Below are 24,643 nucleotides of genomic sequence, written 5' to 3'. Positions count from 1 at the left end.
GCCCCAGGATAAGAAAACATTTTTATTTTAAATACTTTGGAAAGCTCAATCTCAGCAGTGTAAGTTAGTGCCTGGGGGAGGCTATGGTCCCAGACCCCTGGCCCTCACAGGTTCTAGGGGTCCCATGAGCTCCTGGACCCTGGGGGAGATAGGCTGGAAAGACCCAGCAGGCTTCTTGCTGGTTAGTGGAGCCAGATGGGGTTCTCCTGCATGAAGGGCTGAACAGGCAGCTGGCATTTGAGGTAGGGTGGCCTCAGTTGGCTCCAGAGCATGAGGGTACAGGGTCCTGTGGAGGCTACAAAGCAGGCAGCTGCTCCTCTTCCTTTTCTGGTCCCTGGTAAGGAGGTCCTCAGGCCTGTGCCCCAAAGCCCGAAGGGTTCTGCTTCTGCCAGCGCCATAGATCTTCACCTGTGCAGACATGGGTGGTCAGGCTTGCCCGAGGACAGCCCAGAGCAGTTCCCCTTATAGCTCTTCAGCACTCTGCCAGCTTAGACAGACACTCACACATCCTGTCCAGCCCCAAGGCTGCTGTCCAGCCCAGCTCCTCATGGGCCAGGCTGGGGTTGGCATAACAGGCTGCCACATCACCTTCCCGCCGTGCCACCACCTTGTAGGGGATCTGTAAGGGAGATAGTGGGTACTAGCTGAACAGGCCCTGGGCCTCAGGAACTGCAAGCAAGGGCTGTGTCAGGCACTGAAGTTCCAGATGGCTGGAGGAGGGCATGCTGGGGTGCCTACTGTAGGGCGGGCCTACCTTCTTCCCTGAAGCCTTCTCCATGGCTTGGACCATCTGCAGGACAGAGTAGCCTGTCCCTGTGCCCAGGTTGTAGGTCTGCCCGGGAGAACAGGGGATGTTGAAAGGGATGGCTTATCCACCCCCCATGACACGTTTGCTCCAGATTCCAACCCTTTCCCTCCCTGGCTTCCTACCCGGCAACCACATTGCTCCTTCAGCTTCTTCAAGGCTGCTATGTGGCCCTTGGCCAGATCCACCACATGAATGTAATCCCTTACCCCTGTAGAGGAAGTGGTTAGATGGGAAGTTGTCCCTCAGTCTCCCTCCTTCCTCCGACCCTTAGGCTCACCTGTCCCATCCTCCGTAGCATAGTCGTCACCAAAGACATTCAGGGCCTCTCGTCGTCCAATTGCTACCTACGGCAGAGGTCAGGTCAGCTCCCTCAAGAGCCTGGTACCAGTGGTACTCCAGGCACCCTAGGATTGCCCCCTACCTGGGAGACGTAGGGCATGAGGTTGTTGGGGATGCCCTGGGGATCCTCGCCAATGCGGCCGGAGGCATGGGCGCCCGTGGGGTTGAAGTACCGAAGCAGTACTGCATTCCAGGCCTGTGCGGTGCGGGTCAGACAATGGGGCCGGGGCACACCCCCCCCGGGAGTCCCAACTCAAACCTCACCCATGTCCGTTCTGTGTTCTCTATGAATGAGCAGGATATTGCCACTTCTGAGCCTCTGTCTCCTGTGAGAAGAGTGCCCAGGATCCCAATCCTGGGCTCAGAGTGGATGGGATGAAGCTGGGGCAAGAGGTCCTCACCGTGTCTGCCCGGCACAGGTCCCGGATCATCTCCTCGATGAAGAACTTGGACTTTCCATAGGGGTTGGTACAGCCCCCAGTGGGGTGGGCCTCATCCAGAGGCAGGTACTGGGGGTTCCCATACACGGTGGCTGAGCTGCTGAACACCAGATTCTTCACCCCGTGGGCCCTCATGATCTGGCCGTGGAGGGGGGGGGTCAGTGGCCTGTACCTCAGGAATTAGCCCCACTTGTTACTCCACCCTAGGAGGGTGGGCCTGAGGCGTTGGGCACGGTCAGTTACAGAGAGGGAAACAGGCTGGGAGGTAAAGAGAGGCATGTGTCCAAGACAATACAGCTTGGGTCGAGTCCGGTTCTCCCACACGCCCATACTGTGGCTGGCATGCCAGAGTGCCTGGGGCCCAGCCGGGGCCTGTGTCCCATTCCTCTTACCTCCAAGAGCTGGATGGTCCCTGTTAGGTTAACTCTGTAATAATCCAGAGGCTTCTCCACTGACTCGCCCACAGCCTTCAGCCCAGCAAAGTGGATGACGGCCTTAAAGCTGTGCTGCATGGGTAAAGCAAAGGTCAGAGGAGGTTGTGCAGCCTCCGAATGCGGCTCCTCCGAATGCGGCTCCTTCTTCTTGCCAAGCAGCACCCCCCTTTGTTTAGAGACAGGGTCTCTCAATGTAGCCCTGGCTATCCTGGAACTTGCTATGTAGACCAGACTAGCCGAAAACTCCCAAATGATCTGCCTGCCTTTGCCTCCCAAGCACTGGGTTTAAAGGCGTGTGCCACCACATCCAGCTAGCACCCACCTTCTTAAAGAGTTGCTGTAAGGCTGCCTGGTCCAAGATGTCCATCTCCTCAAACTCCACACAGCGGCCTGTCAGTTCCTGGACCCGCCGCAGGCTCTCGGGCATGGAGTCCCCTCCTGGTGGGGCATGTAGAGTAGAGGCCATCAGCATTAGAAGATGGAGTCCTACATAAAACTCCTCCAGAAACCACTCACTGCTTCCCATCCAGCTCACTCACCACGAATGGCATTATGGAAGTTGTCGATGACCACGGGTGAGTAGCCAGCTTCCAGCAGCTCCAGTACTGTGTGGCTGCCAATGTAGCCAGCCCCCCCTGTGACCAGCACCTTCTCTGCCATGGTGCCTGGTTAGAGGACACAGTTTCAGAGGTGGCTGAAGGTGTCTGCTCAGGGCCTCCCTTGGGGATGCTGGTCCCTTAACCTCATCTCGGAGGATGCAGTTGTGGGCCCTAGTTTAAGGAGGGGCTCCAGGATCAGCCCTGGGTCTGACTGAATAACTACCACTTTCTGGCTATAGGGACTGAAGTGTCCCTACCCTCTGTAGGCCATAGCTTCCATTTCTATGACTAATTACTGTACACATACCATGTATTCGGAGGGCCCAATGAGGCGATTTAAAGGTCTGCCACCTGTATATGTAAGAGTCAGGCACACTATACTGTCTAGTTCCCAGTGATAATAGGGGTGGGAAGATGGAATTTTTGAGAACCCAACCTTCCTGCCTCCTTGTCTGGAGAATGGGAAGTCCTGGGCAGAAGAGAACACCGCTTCAGGATTGGGATGCTAGAATTTGAAGAAGGGGTTTGTTTGTCTCTATAAACTCAGGCCCTCTTCCAGGAGCTAAAGGTTCCTGGGTTTGGTGACTAATGCCTAGTTCTCTAACAACCTTTCCCTTGGAAGGTCAATTGGGAGGAAGCAGAAAATACAGTAAACGGCTTCAAGGGTGGGGTCCTGAGCCAGGGAGGCTGAGCCTGACTCTGAGGCTGCAGTACCAGCTGCCCTGGAGTGGATAGGGCTTTTCCACCCTGGGGCAGCCAATAGCTCAGTTTTGGCACAGCTGGGTCACTCCTGGCTTGGGGCAGCAGATCCCGCCCAACTTCGGGCAGCACCGAGTGGGCCAGTGTCGACGTGGATTTGGCCCGAACTCCGCTGCCAGGTGTGCATCCCCGCCCTGAGCAAACTGCTGGGCGGACAGAAAGGAAATCCACACACTGAGGCCTTTCATTCTCGAGATCTGGCCTGCTGCCGTCTTCCTCCGGGCTGCCTCAAGCCGCTGCTGGGGTTATATTCTGCTGCTACTCACTGGACTGGGCGCCCACTGCACGCCAGACTCACTACTCGGACTTGCGCGTCCCCTCCCCGCCGAGTTTCCCTCACATCTAGAGAAGGCAGGTTGTTTCCACCAGCTCTTGGTACTAGGGTCAGCCCAGAGTCAGTCTGCCTGAGGTCACACAGCAGTGAGAACTGGGCTGGGTGGGATCCCCTACCCTTCTCCCCGCTACTTCCTGCTGCTCCCGCACTGAGTACAAACGCAGTGAAGCGGTGGCCGCGGGGCCCTGGAGGCAGAAAGGCTGCTCTGAGGCCGCTCTGCCCCAGACCTGGGCGGGTGACCTTGTCAGTTGCCCCCTCCTCAGTTTTCCCAGTCTGTACAATGGAGGGGCGAGGATGGACGCTGGGCACCTAGAGCCCAGGCGCGGCCCAGCTTAGCGCTGGACTTTGGTCCTGGGCTGGGAGCGCGAGCGGGAGCCAGGCCTGGAATGAATGGGCTCGGGTGGCCCCCGCCACCGCCGCGGGAAACGCGAGCAGAATCGGGGAGGACCCGGCCCTGCCTCGAACACGGACAGACCCTCTTGGAACTCCCTCGCTCCCCGCCAACCACAGGCCCCTCCGAGCGCACTAAAGCCTTCATTCTGCTACCCAAACCTGCTGAGGATCCCGCGCTGGCTCCAGGTGCCGCCTCCCGCGACCAGCGCGGCGGCCCCTTTAAGAGCTGACAGCCCAGCCTGGCCACACCCCCTTCACACCCTCCAGGAAACGTGTCTACCAGGTTACCTGCCCTACGGCGGCTCTGGAAGGACAAAAGGCCTGCACAGGCTTTGGGCGACTGCGCAGTGCGTTTCCATGGGGGGCGGGGAGGGGGTGCGGAAATGAGGGGCGCGGCGCGGACGGCGGTGGTGAGTCGCGGGCTGCGGAGGACGGTGGCCTTTCTAGTCTCCATCCCCGGCAGCTGCACGCCGAATGATCGCGCCCTGCTCTACTCTGAGCCTCTGGCTCCCGAGTTTCCCCGCATATGTCAAACCCTTTGTCGGGCTGCGAGCTGGATCCAAGTCCACTTTGGGAAAAAACCCTGGAGTGGGAAGGGACCTTTAAATTCTTAGTAGCAATTGCTAAGCCATCACTGAGACACTGCCTCCTCCCTCACCTAAAAAGTGTCAGCACCTGCCACCCTACAGCAAGACACAGTTTTGTCTCTGGAGGATCTGAGTCCTTTTCCCAGCACCCACAAACTCCCTATCATTCCAAGGGATCCCATGCCTGCTTCCGGCCTCCATGGCCTCCGGCACATACCTGACATTCTCTCACATAAACATAAATAAAAATAAATCTTTCCTGGTGGCACAGGTCTTCAATCCCAGCACTTAGGAGGCAGAGACAGGCGGATTTCTGTGAGTCTGAGGGCAGCGTGATCTACCTAGTGGGTTCCAGGCCAGCCATGGATGAATAGTGAGAACCTGTCTCAAAAGAACTTAAAAAAAACTTAAAAAAAGAGGCAGAGCTGGAAGATAGCGAATCAGTTACTTGTTACTCTTCACGATCATCTGCAAAAAGTGCAGCTCCGGGAATCTACAGCCACTGTCTTGGGGCTCTTGAGTCACCCACACAGACACAATTTTTTTAAAGTGGAGAGGAAAAGTTTCAAGAAGGTTGGCAGTTAGGAGCTGGTGCAAGTGCTACTTTTGCTGAGGACGGAAGTTCTGTTCTTGGCCTGCCTGGCTCACAATGTCTGTGCACGGACAGCTCCAGGTGATCCCCAACATCTGGACTCTTCAGCCCTTGTACTTACACATGCACATACCCATACACACGTGTGTATATTTGTGTGTGTGTGTATACATAATTAAAAATAAATCCTAGGGGTTGGAGAAATGACTCAAAGGTGAAAAGCTCTGGCTGCTCTTCCAGAACCACGTTTCAATTTCCAGCAGCCACATGGCAGTTTACAACTGTAACTCCAGTTCCAGGGGATCCAACACCCTCACACCGACATACATGCAAGCAACATAACAATGCATATAAAATTAAAAATAAATAAAAATTATTTTTAAAAAAAGCCTGGTGGTGGTGTCAGTACTTACCTTTAATCCTAGCATTCAAGAGGCAGAGGTAGATGGATTTCTAGGAGCTCAAGGCCAGCCTGGTCTACAGAGTGAGTTCTAGGGCAGCCAGTGCTACACAGAGAGACCCTGTCTCTAGTAACAACAACAACAACAAAACCTTACAAATAACTTTTAAAAAGTAAGAGATAAGAAGCCAGGCATGTTAGCTCCTGCTTGCAATCCCAGAATTTAGGAGGTAGAGACAGAATTGCTGAATTCAAGGGCAGCTTAGACTACATATGAAAACCAATGTAGGGCTTATGAAGTCCGCAAGTCTATGAGGATTTGAGTTGGGTACCCAGAACTCATATGGAAAAAAAAGTGAGTGTTTTTTTTTTTTTGTTGTTTTTTTTTTTTTTGGTGGGGGTGGTGGTTCAAGACAGGGCTTCTCTGTGTAGTTTTGGTGTCTGTCCTGGATCTCGCTCTGTAGACCAGGCTGGCCTTGAACTCAGAGATCTGCCTGGCTCTGCCTCCCGAGTGCTGGGATCAAAGGCATGTGCCCCTCTCTCCCTGGCTTGTTTTTGTTTTTTAAGTCAAGCTGGGACTGGAGAGATGGCTCAGAGATTAAGAGCGTGCTCTTCCAGAGGTTCTGAGTTCAATTCCCAGCAACCACATGATGGTTCACAACCATCTACAATGGGATCTGGTGTCTTCTTCTGGCATGCAGGCATACATGCAAGCAGAACACTATACAAATTATTAAATCTTTAAAAAATAAATAATAAAAAGTTAAGCTGAACATTGTCATCCCAGGGAAGCAGGGACTCATTGGCCAGTTAGCCAGCCTACCTGGCTAATACCAGGCCAATAAGAGACCTGTCTCACTGCTCTGGGAACATAGCCTCAGAAGCAACTCCTTGGGTGTCCTGGCCAGCCACCATGCTGGTCTCAGGAATTAACTCACAGCTATGATTTCCAATCACTGGACTGGGGGCCAAGTGTGGTATTGTATGATATTCTGTGTTCAGACAAAGCTTGCCTGGGGATCAGAGGGCAGAGGTAGCCACTAGTTAACCATAGAAACCAGACAGTGGTGGCACACACCTTTAATCCCAGCACTTGGAGGAAGCAGGAAGTTCAGGAGTTCAAGGACACCCTGAGCTACATGAGATTGAATCAGTCTAAAAGAGAAACAGAGGCAGGTGTAGTGGCTCATACCTTTCATCTCAGCACAGGGAGGTTGAGACAGGACTATAAGGCAGGTAGAGATAGGAGAGTCCATTCAGCCTGATTCCCACCGGATTTGGTCTGAGATTTCGTACAGGTAAGAAGTTTCTGGTGGCTGCTGCTCTGTTTCTCTGACCTTTCAGCTTTCACCCTTGATATCTGACTCCAGGTTTTTATTTATTAAGACTAATTAGGATCTTGCTTCAGTGTAGAGATGGAAGAAACCCAGAGATGAACTAGTCAAAATCTTCCCTCAGAATGATTTTATTCCCCGCTGATAAACACACATTTGCGTGATTGGATATTAGAAAATTAAATCTTTAATTACATAAGCTATTTTCAAAAATCATGTACAGAGTGATTTCCCAGAGATGCTGGGGTTGGCAGATGGCCACCACAGATCAATCCCCACCAAATGCTCTGCTGGCTTGGGGGAGAAACTGCTCTCTGTTCTTTGTAGGAGAGCACAGAACCCACAGTCATGGCAGGGTGGGCATCAGCTCTGTTAGCTAGCAGATTCACCTAGGAGACCCAGGGCCATCCCAAGCAAATGCTCAGGCATTCAGCTCTGGGGAGCTGGTCCACAGAGAAGGGAGACTTCCAGGCTGCAAGGCCATTCAGTCACCCCAGGCCTGGCAGCTCTGGCCCTTTCTGTCTAGAAGGACCTTGGTGATACCTGCTCATTTGTTCTCATCCATTTCCCCTATCAAGGAATCATTTGTGCGTGCCCACCTCCCACAGTCCCAGGTCTCGGGTGAACAAGAGCTCAGAGTTTGCAGGTGGCCTGCGCCACTTTAGAGCTGGTTTTTCTGTTCAGGGCTTGACAGATGAAGTCCCCAGCTTCGAGGAGCTTCTGGAGTTCCACGCCCTTGAAAAATAAGTTAGAGGATGAAGTAAATCAGGGCATGCCCTTAACACCTAGGGAAGAGACTAGACAGCTGTGGCATGGGAAAAGGGAAGGTAGCAGTCCACAGACCCCTCTCAATCACTGTCTGAAGGTCATGTCCAGCTGGCACCAGGGTTCATTCTTGAGAATGGCTTGTGTGATCACCACCAGAAAAGGGACCTTATTAGTTTTGGCCCATCTCCATGTTCAGGGTCTAGTACAGAGCCTGGCCCATGAGAAATGTAATGTTCATTTATTTGTCTTTGTCTTTTTTTCCTGTGCCAGGAATGGCACCCAGCCCATTGCTCATGCTAGTCCAGGGTCCTACTCCTGAACCGATTCTTTACCCCTACACAACAGTCTGTGAGAGCAACTCTATCTGCTACTGAGCACCGAGTGCTAAGCACTCTACGTGGTTTTTCTGGTGCTGGAGACTGAACCCAGGGCCTCACCGCCTTGGCCATACATTTACTTGCATCCTGGAACAACCAATGAGGACTACATTCACCACCGTTACTCACGTTTAGAGACATGAATAATTTGAGGTCGCATGGCCTGTGAGGGCAGATCTGGGTTTTAAACCATCAGATCTCAAAGCAGAGACTGGGTGACTTCTATGCCACCACTGAGGTCCCTACAGAGTCTGGTGGAGTCCTGTGCAGCTAATTTCACTGTCCTCATTTCCCAGAGAAAACAGGCTCAGGGCAAGGTCTCACTGCAGGTCACAGAGCTGGCACCTCTGAAGGCTTCTTCCACATCCGCTTTCTGGAGGGCCTCCTAGAACTAACTGTGGACATCACTCTGAGACCTTGGTCTCCTGTGCTCATAGTCAACCAGACCAAAGTCTCTTCTGCCAGAGACCTCTTTCCTCATTCCCTTTTGGCTGGCTCCTTCTCATCCTTGGAGTCTTAGTCTACTCCTACTAGATCACCAACCAAGCCTCTCCTACCTCTGAGACACTTGTCTACTGGTTATACACACACACACACACACACTCCAGGCTGCTCGGCCGGGGCCTCAAACCCCACAAGGGCCCGTTCCGTTCCCGTATCAGCCACTTTCCACTCTCCCAGATGATTGTTTAATCTCATCTCTGCTCTCTCAGAAATATAAAGCTCCCACAATCCTGGCCACCCTTCTCCTAAATGCCACCAACCCTAAGCATGCCCATCACACCTAGCTCCAGGCCAGCCCTGGTTAGTTCAGGGAAGTCACCACCAAGGGGTAGGCGGGCTTACCGTGTGAATCCCTAAGCCAGTCAGCATGTAGACCAGGTCCTCAGTAGCCAAGTTCCCTGATGCACCTTGTGCATAGGGACAGCCTCCAAGTCCCGCCACAGAGGAGTCCACAACGCTCACTCCCATCTGGAAGCATAAGGATGGTGAAATGTGGTTGCTGCGGGGCCTGGAGCCCAAGGAGCCGCTCCTCACAAACCTCTTGCCCTGGCATCAGGGATTCTGCCAGAGCCATTCTCCTGCCTGGGATCATGTCAGGGAATCCATTAAGAGACAGAGCTTGGGGTTGGGGATTTAGCTCAGTGGTAGAGCGCTTGCCTAGCAAGCACAAGGCCCTGGGTTCGATCCTCAGCTCAAAAAAAAAAAAAAAAAGAGCGAGAGACCGAGCTTCCCTCCCCAGCTCAGCAAGTCTCCTCTGCTAGAGGACCTTCCCCATCCCTTCATGGTTGGCTCCTGGCTCCATTTCCCCCGTTGGGGCTCTCCCTACAGAGGCCCCTGGGGCCCCTCGGTCCAGTGGGAATGTCAGAGAGCAGACTCAGTTCTTTGGAGTGTTTTGGTTTGAATAGAGCCGAAGAAATGGGGGGTTGGAGGGTTCCCAAAGGACTCACAATGGGCCAGTGAGATGGCTCAGAGGGCAAAGATGCTTGCCACCAAATCTGACAACCTAAATTTGATCCTCTGGCAGGAGGAAAGAACCAGCAGCTCCTCCTAGTCCTCCTCTGACCTCTACAGGTCCACGCCCATCCTGTCTGGTCTTCAGGTGCAACACCAACTGTGGCCCTGATGCCAGCATGGACGCCAACACCAGAGGGCGCCATCGCAGCAGGGTCTGCCTGCTTTCTCTCTTGGTCACATTGCTGTTGCCTTCTGGCTCCCTCAACATGGCAAGCAACCCCTCGGGCCTCCACACCTGCACAGCATCCTCTCTTGTCCATCAAGATTCAGTCACCTTCTGTGGGAAGCCATCTCTTACCTATGTGTCACCACCTCCGGCCTTGTACATGTTTGCTTCAGTACTTTCTTTCAAGACAGGGATTCTCTGTGTAGCCCTGGCTGTCCTGGAACTCACAGAGATCCGCCTGCCTCTAACTCCTGAGTGCTGGGATTAGAGGTGTGCACCACCACCACCACCTGACACCTCAATATTTTCATTAATAAATAAAATGAAAGTGGGCTGCCCTGACCCACGCCCTTTTGGAGAACGGGCATATGGCTTTCATTTACCTGCAGGGCTACCAAGGTGTTGGCCAGGGCTTGACCATAGGTATCATGGCAGTGGACAGCCAGCGCGGTAACAGGCACCTCACGCATGACGGCAGTCAGCATGTCTTTCATGAGTCCCGGGGTGCCTACGCCAATGGTGTCCCCAAGGGAGATCTCATAGCAGCCCATCGAGTACAACTTCTTGGCAACCTGGAAAATCGAACAGGTACATAGAGGACCCCCGAGGCACCAGCATGTGACACTGGGGCTCAGAAGCAGGGACTCTGCCCGGGGAAGTCCCCTCCCTGAGATGCTGTGTTCCTATGGGGTTCTAGATCCTGACAACTCCAATGGAGGTGACGAGCATTACCCAGCGGAGACTGAGACCAGGAAGGGGGCAGCAGCAGCAGCAGCCCGTGACGCCCTCTTCCTGCACTGTGCTGACTCTGGTCAGGAAAAGCCCTTCTTCCTTTGGCAGTAGGGTCTGTGGACTGTGGGTCTAAGGTACTTGAAGGAGCCACAGAGAACTCTGGCACTTTGCAGCTCATTTGCAGCTGGGGGTCACTGCATAACCTCAGCAGCCAAAGCCGCCCAAGGGAGGCTACCCACACCTGGCTGAGCACAGCAAGGCTGTGGCAGGAGACACAGATGATGATCGTCCTGATAAATGACACAGTGACATCTGGCCTTCCACCCGTCTATGTGCCGATCAGGTGACAGTGGTGGTAGGCCTCTGGGGTCATGTGATGCTGAGTTCAAGTCCCCACTCTGGGGCTCACTTCTCTAAGCTTCAATTTTTGCTTCTGGGACGTGGTGATAGGGTACAGTGAGGGCAGGGACATCAGGGGTGCATGCACAGACCAGGGGACAGCAGCCTTGGGGCCACTCCTCTAACAATGCCACAGGCACGGGGGGGGGGGTGGGGGTAGCACAGTGGGTAAGAACAGTTGCTCCCTCAACTGTTCACGGAAGAACAGCATCAATCAGCAGTAAGGTTTCTGCATGAAAAGCCTGAAGTTCCCGGGTGACTCACACCCCAACCCTATGCTGGGTCCTCCTCTGTGTAGCCCTGGTTACTAGTCAAGAGGATGTGTGTGGTCTCTCACCTACAAGGAATCTGGAGACTCTTGGGGACACCACACTGGCGATCGTGCCCCAGTTGATGAGACAGGAAGCTGAACGAAGGGCTTTCGGGTGGCCTGAGGGGCAGGTGCAGGCTGTGCTCAGTATGAATGTGTGAGGGTGGGTAAAAAAGTGTCCTACTGGGAAGGGAGGGGAGGGCACCTGTGCATGCTGGCTGGCAAGGAAGCCGGCCCTCACAAGATCTTGCCCACTGCACACACCTCAGCTACTTTAGCCGGGGAGATCTTCCCCTCATAGGGGCATCCGAGGGCACAGGAGACATACCTGTGGAGGAACCGAGAGGAACGGCGTCAGTGCCCCAGCTTGCTGGCCATCAGGAGTGACTGGTGACCATCTGCCACACATCCCTGGTGAGCCCAGAGTAAACATGAACTGGGCAGGCCCAGGACTGGGGAAAAGGTTAACTTTGAGTGGGAGAAAGGTTCTTGGGCCTAGTTTCTGGGCGGGAGCACCAGAGAACCCAGCAGGGAAGGCAGGGCTAAGAGGCCACACTTCCAGAAGCAGGGTTGCAGGTGGCCGAGAAGTCACAATAGGTACAAGGAAATAGAGTGCCCCTGAGCTGTCTGGAAGGGTAGGTAGCCCCATGTGCTGGGGGAGATGGGCCAGCATTTGTTCAGGTCACCAATGCCAGGATAAGCACACAGGTTAGTGTAAGGATAGCAAGAATGGACGTGAGTCAGTGCCAAGGCTTGAGGGCCTGATGGCTCATCTACTTATTTATTCAGCTGAGGTTTACGGAGATGAAGATCACATGCCAGGCACTGGGCAGAGCAGCGAGAGGACCCATGGATGGACCCTAACCTCCAGAAGCTTGTTCAAGTCAGGGAGATGGTAAATAAAACCGTAGTCACATTAGGAGAGGGAGGTAATTCCAGCAGGAGGTAAGCCGTGAAGGAAGCGGCAACATGAAGAAGCCAGCATGGGCAGCCAGTGTAGTGAGGGTTGGTTAGGCAGACCTCCCTGAGGCCATGACAGAACACCTAACGCAGGGGGTGGGAGTGGGGGGTGTCAGGGGCAAAGAAGGATGACGTGAGACAAGAGGGGAGCCCAGGCCTGACCTGTGACAGTCTTGTGGGCTGTGCTGAGGACCCTGGGTGTTAGACGCAGGGTCTGCTCTCACCACCCTGCTGGCATTGGGGCATCTTTAGAGAGTCGGGCTGAGGGGGGTGGTTCAAGCCTGTAATCCTAGCACCTGGGAGGCTGAGACAGGAGGATTGCCAGCCTTGGTGACATAATGAGTTCTAGGCCAATATGAACCTAAAGAGTGAGATGTTGTCAGAAAAAAAGCAAACCTGGGTTGGGGATTTAGCTCAGTGGTAGAGCACTTGCCTAGCAAGCACAAGGCCCTGGGTTCGGTCCTCAGTTCAAAAAACAAACAAACAAACAAACAAACAAACAAACAAACCCAAACCCAAGAAAATATTCTATATATTAAGAGACAGAGCCAGGAGTAGTGGTGCATGCCTTTAATCCCAGCACTCGGAGGCAGAGGTAGGCAGATCTCTGTGAGTTCAAGACCTGCCAGGGTTACATAAAAAGACCCTGTCTCAATAAATAATTAGGTAAATAAATAAAGTGTATAAACCAAAATAAAAAGAGATGGAGTAACATTTGCTGGATCAACATTCCAAAAATATTGGTGAGCTGAGCTTTCCATCTTAATTTCTCATTTACTCTCCAAACACTGCTAAACAAAAAAAGCGGTATGGTGGCACATGCATCTGGCCTCAGTACTCGGGAGGCAGAGGCAGGCAGAACTCTGAGTTCGAGGCCAGCCTGGTCTACAGAGTGAGTTCCAGGACAGCCAGGAAACCAAAAAAGGGAAAGAAAAGTTAAAAGATTTACCAAGACAGAGCACAGGCGGGCATATGACTGGAGACGCAGCTTCCCTGCTTCCCACCTGCTTATAGGGTCTTAAGCATCTTCTGTGTGTAGGGCCCTGATGGGAAAGCAGTGCACCCTGGGAGGGTGGGAAGTGGCCTGCCCCGAGAGAGAGCACAGCCCCGTGTGGTGAGGGCAGCTGAGGAGCGAGACAGCTAAGTGACATCTTTTGGGATCTCTGAAGACTTTAGAACCCCAAAGGAAGGGTGCTGTCTCCTGCTGAGGAGCAAAGAAAACCAAGAGGAGCCGACATCCGTGGAGGACCCTGCAGGAGCCGAGAAGCAGAGCAAAGGAGGGGGCAGCCTTCTGCCCATGGAGGGTGAGGGCGCAGGCCTTGAGGCAGGAGGCAGAGAGCATGTGGGAATGGTTAGAAGCTCCACAGGGCTGGAACACAGTGTGCAGAACCTCAGGCCAGGAGAGCCATGAACTGGTGCTCACGCTGCAGAGTGGCAAGGATGCACAGAGTCCCGAAAGCCACAGCAAAGGCCTTCACTCCATGTGCCTATAGCTAGTGGGAGAGAACTGTCCCAGCATGCTATGGAAGGCTTCATCAGTGCTAGGTTTCATCCCCAGCACTGTATTATTTTATTTTATTTTAGAGACAGCGTTTCTCTGTGTAGCCCTGGCTGTCCTGGAACTTGATCTGTAGACCAGGCTGGTCTCGAACTCATAAAGATCCGCCTGCCTCTGCCTCCTGAGTGCTGAGATTAAGGCATGAGCCACCCCTGTCCAGCCCCAGCCCTGGATTTTGTTGTTGTTTTTTGATTTCTGAGACATGTAAAGGCATACACTACCAGGCCCGAGCCACCAGACCTGGCTTCCCAGCACTGTAAAAATCAAATCCTGGGGCTGCCGATGGTGGCATGTGCCATCTCAGCACTTGAGGCAGAGACAGGGGGATGTCTGTGAATTCCAGGCTGATCTACACTTGGTCAGTCACCATATTTAGGTCTGAGAGAAACCCTGGCTAATCTTTTGACTCCAGTCACTCAGAGAGAGGTTCAGGTATGGAGCTTGGGTTGTTCCTACCCAGCAGGAGCCTGAGGTGGAGAGACTGGCTGGTGGGTGAATCTGGCTCCATTCCACAAGGACACTGAGGCCCTCAAGGCCTGACTCACCCTCTCACAGGGATGCTGGCGGCCTGTGCGGCCTGCATGACCCCATCAAATCGCTGGAAACTCTCATCTATGGAGCAGTTCACGTTCTTCCGGGTGAAGAGCTCAGAGGCCGCCCCGAAGATGCAGACTTCCTTGGCACCTGCAGCCACCTGCCAATGTCCAGGGGAACACGTTTAGCACTTTGCTCTGGAAGAACCGGTCCGGCGGCAAAATCTTTCTTGGGCAAGTTTTACGGTATGTAATTGTTACAGGTTAAACAGTCATATAAATATCCTTTAGGAAATACATTGGGCCAGGAGAGATGGCTCAGTAGGTAAAAAGCATGTGCTGTCAATCCTGATGACCCACATGACAGAAGCAGAGAATCCAGTCACTCAAGTTGGCCACTGCACATGTGTGTATGTGCGTATACACACACACACACACAAGTAAATAAACAAATTAAGGGCTGGAGAGATGGCTCAGAGGTTAAGAGCACTGGCTGTTCTTCTAGAGGTCCTGAGTTCAATTCCCAGCACCCCCATGGTTGCTCACAACCATCTATAATGAGATCTGATGCCTTCTTCTGGCCTGCAGACATACATGCAGGCAGATTACTGTATACATAATGAATAAATAAATTTTTAAAAAAAGATTAAAAAAAAAATAAACAGGGGTTGGGGATTTAGCTCAGTGGTAGAGTGCTTGCCTAGCAAACGCAAGGCCCTGGGTTCAATCCTCAGCTCCACCAAATAAATAAATAAATAAATAAAATAATAAACAAACATGTGGACATCCCAATCCCTACTTCCCCTGAATACCACCTTACTTGGAAATAGAGTCATTGCAAATGTAATTAGATAAAATGAGGTTACATGGGGCAGGCTGGGCCCCTAGTCCAGAATGACTGGTGTCCTTAAAAGATGGCTGTGTGGAGACACTGATGTGTGGAAGGTGACCTGAGGGTGGAGGGAGGCACTGGAGTGAGGCACGTACAAATCAAGCAATACCAAGCTAACCGGTCACCCCAGTCACTAGAAGATGCACGGGACAGGCTCTCGTGAGGCCTCATGAGCAGCCAACACCTCTGACCTCCAGAATGTCAGACAGTAAAGCGATTTCTGTTATAGTTTGCAGTATTTTCTCACAGGAGCCCTAGGAAACTTATATTTCAATTAGAAAAAACAAAACTAGGGGTTGGGGATTTTAGCTCAGTGGTAGAGCGTTTGCCTAGCAAGCACAAGGCCATGGGTTCGATCCTCAGCTCAAAAAAAAAAAAAAAAAAAAAAAAAAGAAAAGAAAAAGAAAAGACAAAACAAACACAAACACAAAACTGGAGATGTAGCTCAGGGCTAGAACATTCTCCTAGTAAGTGTGAGGCTTTTGACTTGAACCCTTAGCACCTGGAAATACCAAAAAAAAAAAAACCATCAATTCTGACATCCTCGAAGAAAATCAACATGGCCACTGTCAACTGGGGGGTCACTCTTGAAATAAGTTCATGACAATCACACAATCAGCATGTCCAGATGCTGTTTCGGAAATTATAAGTGGCAGGTGTTTATCAACCGCTGCAAAAGCATCCATGCAGAGCGGGTATTGTGACTTTTCCCTAAAGAAGTGAGTGATATGCAGAGATAGCGCAGCACTTAAGACTGCTTTGCTCTTGCACAGGACCTAGGTTTGATTCCCAGCATCCACAGGACCACTAACAGCTGTCTGTAACGCCAGTTCCAAAAGATCTTATGCCCTCTTCTGGTCTCTGCAGGTACTGCATGCACATGGTGCACAAACATTCAGGCTAAACACCAGACCATACAAAATAAAAAAATTAAAAAAGAAGTGGGTGATCCCAGGACATAATGGTTTTAGCAAGTGCGTGTCTCTCAGGCTCTTACTCAGCACTGGCTGATGGAAGGAAGCATCGCTATGCTTTCTACCTCCCAAATCAGCTCAGCTGTAAGTACCATTATCAGTCCTAGTTCACAGGCAGAACTGACGCTCAGAGGTTGAGCAATTGTCAAGACAACAGAGCAGTGAGTGACAGGGCTGGACTACCGCCCCCTACTACTCGGTCTGATGCTGCTCACTGGAGATGTGCTGTTCAGAGGGACATCCCAGGACAGGACCATTAGACAAGGCAGGAACCGATATTATTAGTCACCTCTTACCGCTTCTTCAAAGCCTTTCATATTTGGAGTCAGGACTGGATAGCTGATGCCAGGAAACTTCTGAATGCCCTTCAAGACTTCAGAGTGGTCAGCCATCTGGGAGTCAAAGAAGCCTAGAGCTTAGTGGCAGAGAAAACCTTCTCACCACTCAATCTTTTGTCTCCAATATCTTCCTTATCTGTCTGACCACTGAGGGGTCAGGAGACACCCTGGGCCGTATGACCTTGGTAGTTCCCATGGCCAGTATGCCAGCTCTTCGGTACCTACAATCACAAACCAGCAGCAGCCACTTACCACGAACCTTCTCTGGTGGGCCCTGGGCACCACTCCCTCTGCACTGCCTGGCACTCACTGTCATGGGCTGGTTTGCCCACCTCTGGGAGGCAGCAGTCCTTGCTTTCCCTTTACAAACACAGTTGCTGCAGATGGGCACAGGGATCCTATACTCTTAGAGTGAGGAGAGACCTCAGAGGCCGCCTCTAATCTGAGAGGGCAAAGACCTCCCTTAGCAAAGGCTCCAATAAACTAGGGTATAGCCAAGACTGAATTGGAGCCCCTGGCTCCCAGGCCATGCCCTTTCTGTGCTACACAGTGCTGAGACTCACCTGAGACCCCTCAAGCCAGTGACCTGGAAACTTATGCTTCCAATGTCCAGTGGCTGCAAGAACAAATGGGGGACTTCCCACCCTCCATCAGGACAGGCTTCTTCTAGAGGCTGGGCTCACCTGGGGAACCCACTTTGGAGAGACAAAGCTGGTGGCTTCGATAACGGGGAGCCCTGCTTCAGAAAGCATGTCTACCAGCTTGATTTTCACGGCGGTAGGTACAATGTTCTGTAATACACAGAAACCCAGAAAAGGCAAGTCAGCAATGTTGGTACCAGAAATGGGCTTTAGCTGGCACTCAGAACCTCAGCCTTAAGCTTTCACTGTGCTAGCTCCTCACTGTGGTGACCTCAGACACTCACATGAACTCACACATGGTCTCAAGTTCTACCAACTGCGTCCCCTGGCAACAGATGGTAGATGCTTGCCTGAGGTGTTCATATGTGCGTAGAAACACCATTTTCCTCCAATGTACTCTTCCTTAAGTCAATGTGTTGGTTTATGACCCATCATAAGCGAGAACAATGTGCCTTGGCCACAGGGATGAAGTCTGCTCTCTGAGTGCTGTGGGATGAACCCCAAATATCATACCCTTCCCTCTTCTCTCACATAGCTTCTTTTTCTTCCTTCCCCATATTGAGTCCCTCACCAGAGCCTATGAATTCCTTTCTAGTCTATCCTCAAGATCCCAGGTGTATTATGGCATGGTCTCCCCTCTGTCAACTCATCCTATACTGGAAACTTCCTGAAATGCAATCTCCATTGCCTCACTCTCCTGCCAAAAGCTGTCCACAAGGGGCTGGAGAGATGGCTCAGCAGTAAAGGACCCAGAGGACCCACACTCAGTTTCTAGTATTCACGCTAAGAAACTCACAGATGCCTATTAACTTCAGCTCCAGGGGATCTGATGCCCCCTTCTGGCCTCTGTGGGCACTGCATGCATGTTGTAGGTATACATACACACATACACAAAAATAAAAATAAACTGGGTGGTGGTGGCGCATGCCTTTAATCCCAGCACTCAGGAGGCAGAGGCAGGTGGATCTCTGAGTTTGAGGCCAGCCTGGTCTACAGAGCAAGTTTCAGGGCAGCCAGGGCTACACAGAGAAACAGAGTCTCCAAAAACCAAAACAAACAAACAAACAAATAAATATAAGAAAAAAAAAAAAAAAAGCCTTTCATGGCTCCTTGGTGCCAGCCGGTAGAATTATGTTACAAACCCTAATTCCCAACCTGCCCATCCATGTCTTCCCTGGGTTGCAAACCACCATGTGCGTACTGGGAAGTGAACTCTGGTCCTCTGAGCAGGAAGTACTCTTAACCACTGAATCACGTCTCCAGCCACTCACAAGTCACATTTCAAGTGCTCAAAGCCACACATGTTGCTACCATAAATGGTATATGAGCCACATTCAAAGTTACCCTTGGCCATGAGTCCTGTGCACACAGGCTGGACATGTGGGGCTGCATACTCAGGTGTAGAACACTTCCTCTTTAAAGGAAGGTTTATGGGTTGGGGATTTAGCTCAGTGGTAGAGTGCTTGCCTAGCGAGCGCAAAGCCCTGGGTTCGATCCTCAGCTCAAAAATAAATAAATAAATAAAATAAAGGAAGGTTTATGTCCCTTTCTAAGTAAATACTTCCACATACACCTAGGCTTTTTCTAGTTCTTCTGCAAAGAAATAAAGTTGAATATATATTCTGTTTTGCAGACTTAATACACCTGTATTAATAGCTGCCTAATATTCCAGTTTATCAGAAGTCTATAATGTACCTGACCCAACTTTCCTGGATGCTCAAAATCTATGTGTAAATCATCTTTTCTGAGGAAGCCTCCACCTTTTTTTTGAATGCCCAATGCGGTTTATTATAGGAGGGAGGAGGTCTTAAATACAGGCTTACAGCACAATGGGAGAACCCTGGCGGGGAAGCAGGAGTTTGCTTCCGATGTTTTACAATCTTGCATATAAGCTATTAAGGCCCAATATGCTGGATACACAGACAAGGAACATCCCTTAAGCATTCAGGAGGGTGGAATCTCTCAGGGAATTAGCATAGGGAGGATATCAAGGTCAAGGTCAGCAAGCAAGGCAACAGTTACCCAAAAGGGGGGGCAGGGCCTACAGGCCCTGCAGGTCCCCCCTTTTACTAAAAAATGAGCTTCTGACTTAGGTTGTGTGGGACGTCAGCAGGTCACCTTACCTGTCATGGAGACACCTGTCCAGGCCACACAGGCGCTCTGTCTTAGGTTGGTGAGCGCCCCCCAGGCATTACCCATCTCTGAATACTCATTATCATACAGGCTCAATTGTGTGAGAGCTGCAGAGTTAACTGTTGCCAAAGATCTCTAAGTGGCAGCCTCCATCTTTACCTTTTCATTCTGCAGACCATCTCGGGGACCGACTTCCACGATCTTCACCCGCTTTGGGAAAGTGCCCATTGATGAGGTGCTAATCTTCGGTTTACAAGAGGAAACACAAGTGTCAGGACTTAACATAGGACTACACAGAAAACCAGGCTCCTCCTTCCTACTGCAAAGCAGCCCTATCTCTCCCCATTTAACTCACCTGGTCTCTTCCACGATTAAGACAAAAAACCAAACTGTGCTCTGAGCAGGAATGAGCAAGAAAGCCATGCTTCCAGACAGGCCCTCCTCTGGTTCGGACCCACTTCTCACTGCCCACTTCTCAGCCTCATTTGCACATTTCTCATTCAGAACCACAGACCCCACGCTATACACATACTCACTTGACTCCGTCCTGTCTCTTTCTGCGAAAGGTACCGTGTGCAGCCTGCTGCCCAGCTGGAATCTGACTCACCCCTTCCTCTAGACATGCTGCCTGAGAGGCTCCGCAGTTTGGCTGGCTGACCTCATTACTCACCCCTACTGCTCCATCCCTTCTGCCCTCTGCCCTAACAAGTTGCTACGCTCCAGTCCAGCATGGCTGCCCTCCGCTTGGAACGCTCAACTATTCTGACACCAAGCAATCATTCAGTCAGTCAGAAAGCCTTCCTTTGACCAGCCTTTGAAGAGCTAGTATCCCATCACCTTTGGTGCCCTGTATTTCACAAGACTACCATGATTCCCTTCCACATAAGCTGGGAGACCTTGTCTCTCTCCGCCCCCGTCTCATCCTGACTGGCACTGTCCTGGCAAGGTACTCAATAACACTAGAGGAACAACAAAATGACACACAAAGGGCACAGCTGTCCAGGGGAGGGCAATCACTCAGCACCCGGAGAGGCTAGTCTCCGATCCCACAGTGGTGGTGAGGATGTGAAGAAAGGCTTGGCTATGTTATAAAGCCTGTTTAAAGCCTAATTCTAGACTGATGGATAACATGAGGAACAGTGGGTCTGAGGAGATGATATCCTCAGCAGATGAAGAAAATATTTTTCCCAAATTTTTAAAACCTTTAGTTTATTGTATATCAAGTCTGCCTCAAATCTTCCCCTACCCACCTAAAGATTGTTTAATTATTTGTTTATTTTATGTGTTTGGGTATTCTGTCTGTACACCACACGCACGCGTGCCCTCATAAGCCAGATGAAGGCATCAGATCCCCTAAGACTGGTGTTACAAATGGTTGTGAGCCAGCAAGTAAGTTCTAGAAATCAAGACCGGGCCCTCTAGAAGAGCAGCAATCACTCAGCCGCTGAGCAATCACCTCTCCAGTCATCCCCCCACCCCCAAATAAACATACTGCACAATATACGGAGGACTCCAAACTCATGAAACCCTCAAGGAAGGACATACCCCTGCCACCAATCAGCTGGAACATGTCAACGCACCTGAAGTGGCTTTGGTTTTAGCTAGCAAAAGTCTCTGATAGGCCAAGGGGACAAGGCCCTGGATTACAGGAAGTCCCTGCTCCTAGAGTCGCCCTCCAACAGACTGTCAGCCTCTGCTGGTGTATTACCCCAAAGTGACCCCAGTGGAGCGTAAGTGTCATGGGTCAGGAACTTGATTCTACTTACTGCTCTTCCCAAGGCCCTGGGACATAACAGGCTCAGTAAGTACATGCTGAAGCAAAACCTGCTTCCAACTTTTTAATTTTTTTTGGGGGGGGGACGACAAGTTGAACTTAGTTCTACTTCTTTCCCGACAACAGCCCTTCATATAACAACTCAGGCCAGGTGTGGTGGCTCACACCCCTAATTCTAGCCCTTGGGAGGTGGACGCGGGAGGATCAGAAAAGCTCAAGGTATCTCAGCTACATAGCAAACTTGAAGCCAGCCTAAGACAGGTAAGATCTTAAATTTAAAATATCCCCAGGGGCTGAAGAGATGGCTCAGCCTTTAAGAGAGCATTCTGCTCTTCAAGAAGACCTGAGTTGGGTTCCCAAACACACTGCTTCTAAGTCTAGCTCCAAGGAACCGGATACTCTCTCCTGGCATCCACGCGCACCTGCACTCACACAGGCAGGCACACATGCATTTATATAACTCAAATACATATAAGTGGGGCTGGAGAGATGGCTCAGCGGTTAAGAGCATTGGCTGCTCTTCCAAAGGACCTGGGTTCAATTCCCAGTACCCACAAGGCAGCTCACAACTGTCTATAACTACAGTTCCAGGGGATCCAACACTCTCACACAGACAAAACATCAATGCACATGAACTCACATATAAACAAACAAATGAATAAATGTAATTAAAAACCAAATAAAAGTGAAAAGTGACAGCTGGACATTAGTCATAAACACACGAGGGATCATTTCATTACACCAGTGTAAAACAAAACTCTAAACGGTCTTATTAAATAAAAAACTCGGGGAAGCCAGGTATTGGGGTGAATTCTGAAAGGTCAGAGAAGTAGAATAAGCCACAGCTAACCTCACCTCACCAACTTCTCAGCTAATCCTGTTTCCTCAAAGTGGAAGCCTCTGAGTCCTTCTCCGAATGGATCTCAGCTGAACTGCTGCTAAAAGCCTCAAAGCTTAAAAGCCTAAAAGCCTCTAGTTCCTGGTCCTCACACCTTACATACCTTTCTACTTCCTGTCATCACTTCCTGGGATTAAAGTCGTGTGTCTTTCCCAAGCAAGACATGAGATCTCTCAAATGCCATCATGCCTGGCTCTGTTTCCAGTGTGGCCTTGAACTCACAAGAGATCCAGATAGATCTCTGCCTCTGGAATGCTAAGATTAAAGTTGTGTGCTCCCACTGCCTAACCTCTAAGTTTAATATAGCAGCAGTTCTGTTCTCTGACCCCCAGATAAGTTTACTGGGGTGTATAATATATCAACCACACGTCAGGTTTTAAAAAATGATTATTATCTAGCTGGGCATGGTGGTGCATGCCTGTAATCCTACAGGCAGAGGCAGGCGGATCTCTGTGAGTTCCAAACAGCCTGGTCTACAATAATGAGTTCCACGACAGCCAGGGTTACAGGACAGAAAGACTCTATCGGTGGAGATGGGCAGACTAACGATACAGAAGTGGTTTTCTGAGAGAGAGACCAAGACATGCAAAGAAAGTGTGGTTTTCCCAAGTACTGATATAATGCCTAAACTCTCCAACACATAATCATAATAACCTCATCACTGAGCTGAGATGTAGCTAGCTCCGTGGTAGAGCAGTGAAGCGGGGAGCTGATCCCCACAAAGTCCAACTCCACCAAACCACTACCGATGACTGATCGATCACTCACCAAATCACCCCGAGACAAGGCGATTTTACGTACAAGCAAGCTGAGTATCTCTATCACTCAGCCTTGAAAGTGGCAGGCTCATCCGGACACCAGTTTGCGGTTTAACCAGGACAGCTCTTTGGCCCCTCCCCTGCCCTCACTACGCGTGGGAGAGGACGGAACACTAGGATCGAACAGGCCCAAAGTTCAGTTCCGAGGGAATCCCTGCCCGGCCCACGCGATCCACGTTCTCGCCAGGCGTCCAGAAAAAAAAAAAGTGTTTTCCACTAACGAAGGGCTGGAGAAATCCGAAACTCAATTAGGGAAAGGAGCCAGGGCCACCGTAAGTGAGTTAGGACACCCAGAATGATGTCCCATGTCTCCACAGTGACAGCGGGTTGCTTCACGTGCCCCCCACCCCGCCTCAGTTTCCCCGTTTCCTGCAAAGGGATCTGAGCCAGATGGACTGGGTCCCGAACTCTCAAACCCTCCCGGCTCCGGCCCCTGGAGCTGCCCCGCTTTGTCCGTCACAGCAGCCGACACCCACCCCGACTGTCACCCGCCTGGGGCACTTACAGCCCGGAGGGACGCCAAGCCCACCAGCCTCCGAGGGAAAGCCTTCCTCACTGTAGCCATCTTAGCCGTCTCCGTAGCCACACCCGCTGGCCCCCACGTGACCGCCGATCGCCCCGTGGGCGGGACCCAGGCGTGGGGCGGGGCCTTGTGCGTGACGTGTAGTTCCCAGAGTTGGCTCCACCCCCAGCCTGCCTCTATGTTCCTTCCCGACTGGTTTATACTCCACTTAACAGGATAGTTTTTCGGTTTTGTTTTGATTTTGGCTTTCTGATACTATGTGGCCTAAGTTAGCTAGGAACGTACATATCACCCAGCTTGTCCTCGAACTCACGGCAATCCTCCAGCTTCAGCCTCCCAGATGTTGAAGGAGTGAGCCACCACCCCCTTGACGTATTTTTCCAGGCTTCTGTTGTAAAGATACGAAGCAAGGAGCATAGAGTTGGTTAAAATTCAGCCGGTGATGGTGACACATGCCTGCCGTCTCAGCTCTCCAGAGGCAGAGGCAGAACTGCCTCAAGTCTGAGACCAGCCTGGTCTATACAACAAGGTCCAGGCCAGTTGAGGCTTCATAGAGAGGTCCTGTTTCCAAAAACCAAGTCCAACTGAAGGGGGGGGGGGGAGATGGAGAAAATCTCTCTTCCTGGGTTTAGAGTCTGAGAGGTATGGAGAGAAACATAGATGTTTAATGTCTAACTTTCAAGATAAGCCACAGTACACCTGTTTTCTATTGTGTTCTGAGTTTTCTGCATGTGTTAAGTATCTGCCACCATCTTCAGATGGCATCACCTCCGGAGAGAAAACATCCATTGATGGATGCTTGAAGGAGTAAGAGCTAAGCAAAAGAGTTTACTAAGTAGAAGACAGTAGAAGATTGAAAGTCTTCCCTTCAGGATTTAGCAGAACTCTGGGCTGGGGAAATGTCTGTGGAGGGGAAACCTTAGTTGCATAGCAGAAGGTCCTGAGCTGAGATTCCTTGGTGCGACTGTCGGGCACAGGGGTGCACATCTTCGGGCATATGGGGTGCACATCTTTAATTCTAGCACTTGGAAGTCAGAAGCAGGAGGTCTGCCTGGTCTACCCAGTGAGTTCCAGGACAGCCAGGACTATATAGTGAGATGCTGTCTCAAAGAAACAAAACAAAACAAAGCAAAAATTTAGAGTTTCGGCGGCGATGGTGGCACACGCCTTTAATCCCAGCACTCGGGAGCCAGAGCCAGGCGGATCTCTGTGAGTTTGAGGCTAGCCTGGTCTACAAAGCAAATTCCAGGGGAGGCACAAAGCTACACAGAGAAACCCTGTCTCAAAAAACAAAAATTTAGAGTTCATCAAA

General features: G+C 51.2%; 2 protein-coding genes across 4 annotated transcripts; both read right to left on the bottom strand.

Annotated features, from left to right (window-relative positions):
- Positions 1–4: 4 nt before the first annotated feature.
- Positions 5–4,337, bottom strand: Gale (UDP-galactose-4-epimerase). Of its 3 annotated transcripts, none has more exons than XM_036179654.1 (11): positions 4,266–4,337; positions 2,561–2,686; positions 2,344–2,459; positions 1,980–2,093; positions 1,549–1,725; positions 1,230–1,343; positions 1,086–1,152; positions 931–1,016; positions 755–832; positions 505–619; positions 5–408 (listed from the first exon to the last, which is right to left on the bottom strand). In XM_036179654.1, exons 2-11 carry the CDS (start codon positions 2,679–2,681, stop codon positions 350–352), a joined length of 1,047 nt encoding a protein of 348 aa, XP_036035547.1. In that variant the 5' UTR covers positions 2,682–2,686; positions 4,266–4,337; the 3' UTR covers positions 5–349. The 3 variants fall into 3 exon arrangements, with proteins under 3 accessions (XP_036035547.1, XP_036035546.1, XP_036035544.1); XM_036179653.1 differs by having other exon boundaries at positions 3,057–4,336; XM_036179651.1 differs by having other exon boundaries at positions 2,561–3,125; positions 4,266–4,334.
- A 2,846-nt stretch (positions 4,338–7,183) lies between these two features.
- On the bottom strand, positions 7,184–23,404 carry Hmgcl (3-hydroxy-3-methylglutaryl-CoA lyase). The gene is made up of 9 exons (XM_036179560.1): positions 23,314–23,404; positions 19,478–19,561; positions 17,228–17,335; positions 16,503–16,598; positions 14,353–14,501; positions 11,554–11,617; positions 10,232–10,420; positions 9,011–9,136; positions 7,184–7,754 (listed from the first exon to the last, which is right to left on the bottom strand). Exons 1-9 carry the CDS (start codon positions 23,371–23,373, stop codon positions 7,653–7,655), a joined length of 978 nt encoding a protein of 325 aa, XP_036035453.1. The 5' UTR covers positions 23,374–23,404; the 3' UTR covers positions 7,184–7,652.
- Between the last annotated feature and the right edge of the window lie 1,239 nt (positions 23,405–24,643).

Source organism: Onychomys torridus, chromosome 2 (genome assembly GCF_903995425.1).
Source record: "Onychomys torridus chromosome 2, mOncTor1.1, whole genome shotgun sequence".
Classification (NCBI taxonomy): Eukaryota; Metazoa; Chordata; class Mammalia; order Rodentia; family Cricetidae; genus Onychomys; species Onychomys torridus.
Note: the sequence above shows the minus strand (reverse complement) of the source record. Positions and strands in the feature narration are given on the sequence as shown.